The sequence below is a fragment of the Teleopsis dalmanni genome, chromosome 2, assembly GCF_002237135.1.
Source record: "Teleopsis dalmanni isolate 2A chromosome 2, ASM223713v2, whole genome shotgun sequence".
In the NCBI taxonomy this organism is placed as follows: domain Eukaryota; kingdom Metazoa; phylum Arthropoda; class Insecta; order Diptera; family Diopsidae; genus Teleopsis; species Teleopsis dalmanni.
Window position 1 is genome coordinate 43,156,219 of NC_051847.1, and position 3,092 is coordinate 43,159,310.

The window sequence follows — 3,092 nt, forward strand, 5'->3', positions numbered from 1 at the left end:
GAAAATTGGAAACCATTTCCGTTACACTATGTTTCATTTGTTAGGATATGAAATCCATATGCAACGCCACATATCGAAACTAGTCGTTGATATAACAACGAGTTTTTCCCGATTTTGATATGAATTTAATAAGAGCATGAATATATTTAATATGTTTTGGTTTGATGTGTAATAACCTCTTGGCTTAATGGAGTAATGGACGAAACGGTCTGTAACACATCATCGACAACAAAATACCATGAAAACTCGCTCAGCCGCTACTGTTACAGCCGAGATCGTTGTAAAGCTTTGTTTTTACTGCACTCCGCGCCAAGCGTGAAAACGCAAGCCGCAATATACACAAGCCGAGCTCAAATAGAGACTTTAGCATAAACAGAAACAGAAGCTGAAATTGAAATTGAAAACAACAATGGCAAAATAGTGAATGTTGATAGACCAAAATTTTTGTATATATAGCTGGCTTTATATATGCAACAAATCAGTCCCAACTTGGATCTCGTTATTGGCTTAACAAATTCATAGAAATAGTTTCCTCTTAAACCGTTACTCTAACAGCTCAACAATGCGAATGGTAAATTTCAAGTGGATTTTTGAATTAATTCCTTTGAAGAGTGTTAAAATTAAAAATATATAGAATTAAAAAAAAAAATTGTACATATGTGATGTTAAAAGTGCAAAAAAAAATATTAAATTTTTTTTTAAAATTATAGAAAAAAAATTTAAAAAATAATTTCTATATATTTTTTTAAGTGCAATAATACGAAAACTAAAATGAAAGCCACCTATTATTGTGTTAAAATAAATATGAATAATGTTTACTTGGCATATCCTTTCAACGTTGTGTTTTTCTTGTCTTACAGTTTGTTCTTCCTTGTCTCGCCTTGTGCGTGGCATTGGCCTTTGCCGAAGAAGCCGCCACAAAGGATAATAAAGCAACTGCCGTAGCTGCTGCATCAGAAGAAGGCAAGACTGTGGAAAAGCGTGGTTTATATTTGGGTGATTATGGGCATCATCATCATCATGAGCACATCAAAACTGTGACCATTGAAAAGAAAGTACCAGTACCATATACAGTGACTAAACATATTCCATATACTGTAGAAAAGAAAATTCCATATGAAGTTAAAATATCAGTACCACAACCCTACATTGTTGAAAAGAAAGTACCAGTACATGTCAAGGAATACGTTAAAGTACCAGTACATGTACCTAAACCATACATTGTCGAAAAGAAAGTGCCCTATGAAGTTAAAGTACCAGTTGATAAACCATATGAAGTCAAGGTACCAGTGCCACAACCCTACGAAGTGATTAAAAAGATTCCCTATGAAGTTAAAGTACCAGTACCAGAACCATACGAAGTTATCAAGAAGATTCCATATGAAGTTAAAATTGAAGTACCAGTACCAAAACCATATGAAGTTATCAAGAAAGTACCATATGAAGTTAAGGTACCAGTAGAAAAACCATACCCAGTTGAAGTACCAAAACCATATCCAGTTGAAGTGGAAAAACCATATCCAGTTGTTGTAGAGAAAAAGGTACCATATGAAGTTAAAGTACCCGTCGACAAACCATACAAAGTCGAAGTTGAAAAACCATATCCAGTACATGTTAAAGTACCAGTACCACAACCCTACACTGTTGAAAAGAAGGTACCATACACTGTCGAAAAACCAGTACCATATGAAGTTAAAGTACCAATCGAGAAACCATATCCAGTATATTCTGAAGTAAAGGTACCAGTTCATAGGGAAATACCAATACCAGAGAAATATCACGTTGAAGTGCCAATTATTCCACATAAGGAAGAACATCATGACTATCATCATGACTATCATCATTACCATCATCACGATTAAGCCAAACTATTACAGATCATGTCAACGAGTGAACTTACAATACTTAATCCAATCACAACTGTAGCAACAACAATATTAATAAAAACAACAGCAACAACAACAACAACAGCAACCGCAAAACCAATAAACACTGCAACCGCAATAGTGAAAATTACTGCAAACATTCATCATAGAGCAACTAAAAGTCTTTACGCATTCACGTTGAGCTGGACGAGGAGGAGACAAAGAGGACGAGGAGGAGGAGGAGGAGAAAAAATACGACAAAAAATAAAACATTACTCAGAAATGTTTTTATTTTTTAATATAAGCCAAATGTGTTATATTTTTAGTTTAAGTATTTTATTTTTTCTACTTAATAAGTTAAAGTAACTAAAAACCTAAAAAAAAAAAACTCACTGACTTTTATTTTCTTCTTCTTCTTCTTCGATTTTGTTTTCTTTTTTTTTTTGTAGTTGTGCGACATTGTCGCTATTGTCACTGTTGTTGCTGTTGTTAGTTATTAATGTCAAGCCTCACTTTCCGTTGCGTTTCGTTACGATCTATTTAAGTGGTTGTAACTGACCTAGCCAAACCGCGGCTACCGCCACTGGACGAAGCCGCAACAGCTTTGGGCAAAAGTATCAAAGCGCAAAGCTGACAGTGAAAGTGACAGTGACTTGCATAAAAAGCCACAAAACAATGCAAATTGTAAAAACAACAATTAATTACAATAACAATAACAAAAGCAAAAACAACAACAACAACAACAACAACAACAAACACAATAGCAAAACAAAAAGCAATGCAGTTAACTCATCCATAGAAAAAAAAAATGTAACAAATACGAAATAATAGAAAAACTCGCTTTCTGCAATATTTTTTTTTTCTTTAATTTTTGTTTTTTTTTTTTAATTTTTTTTCTCTAATTTTTTTTTTCTTTTTGCTTTTTCTATTATTCACTTTTATTTGTAACAGTTTTTAATGTTTCAAGCCATGTAATTGAGCGTGCGCAACACAAGTCAGTCTCAAAAGCTCAGAGTCCGGATTTGTATTCGTTTGGGTATTTGTTGGTTACTTCATCGATTGCATATTTTATGTGTTCGTTTAGATTATGCAACCTGCAAATACTTTCATAGATACAAAATACACACAGACACACACACATACTCACACAAACAAGCAAGTGCATGCTTAAGTATATGCAGCAATTGCAATTATTGTTGTTATTGTTGCATGCAAAAGATTGCATCA

General features: G+C 33.5%; 1 protein-coding gene across 1 annotated transcript; it reads left to right on the forward strand.

Annotated features, from left to right (window-relative positions):
- Positions 1-480: 480 nt before the first annotated feature.
- LOC119681138 (skin secretory protein xP2-like) lies at positions 481-2,235 on the forward strand. The gene is made up of 2 exons (XM_038094236.1): positions 481-571; positions 861-2,235. Exons 1-2 carry the CDS (start codon positions 563-565, stop codon positions 1,860-1,862), a joined length of 1,011 nt encoding a protein of 336 aa, XP_037950164.1. The 5' UTR covers positions 481-562; the 3' UTR covers positions 1,863-2,235.
- Positions 2,236-3,092: the final 857 nt, after the last annotated feature.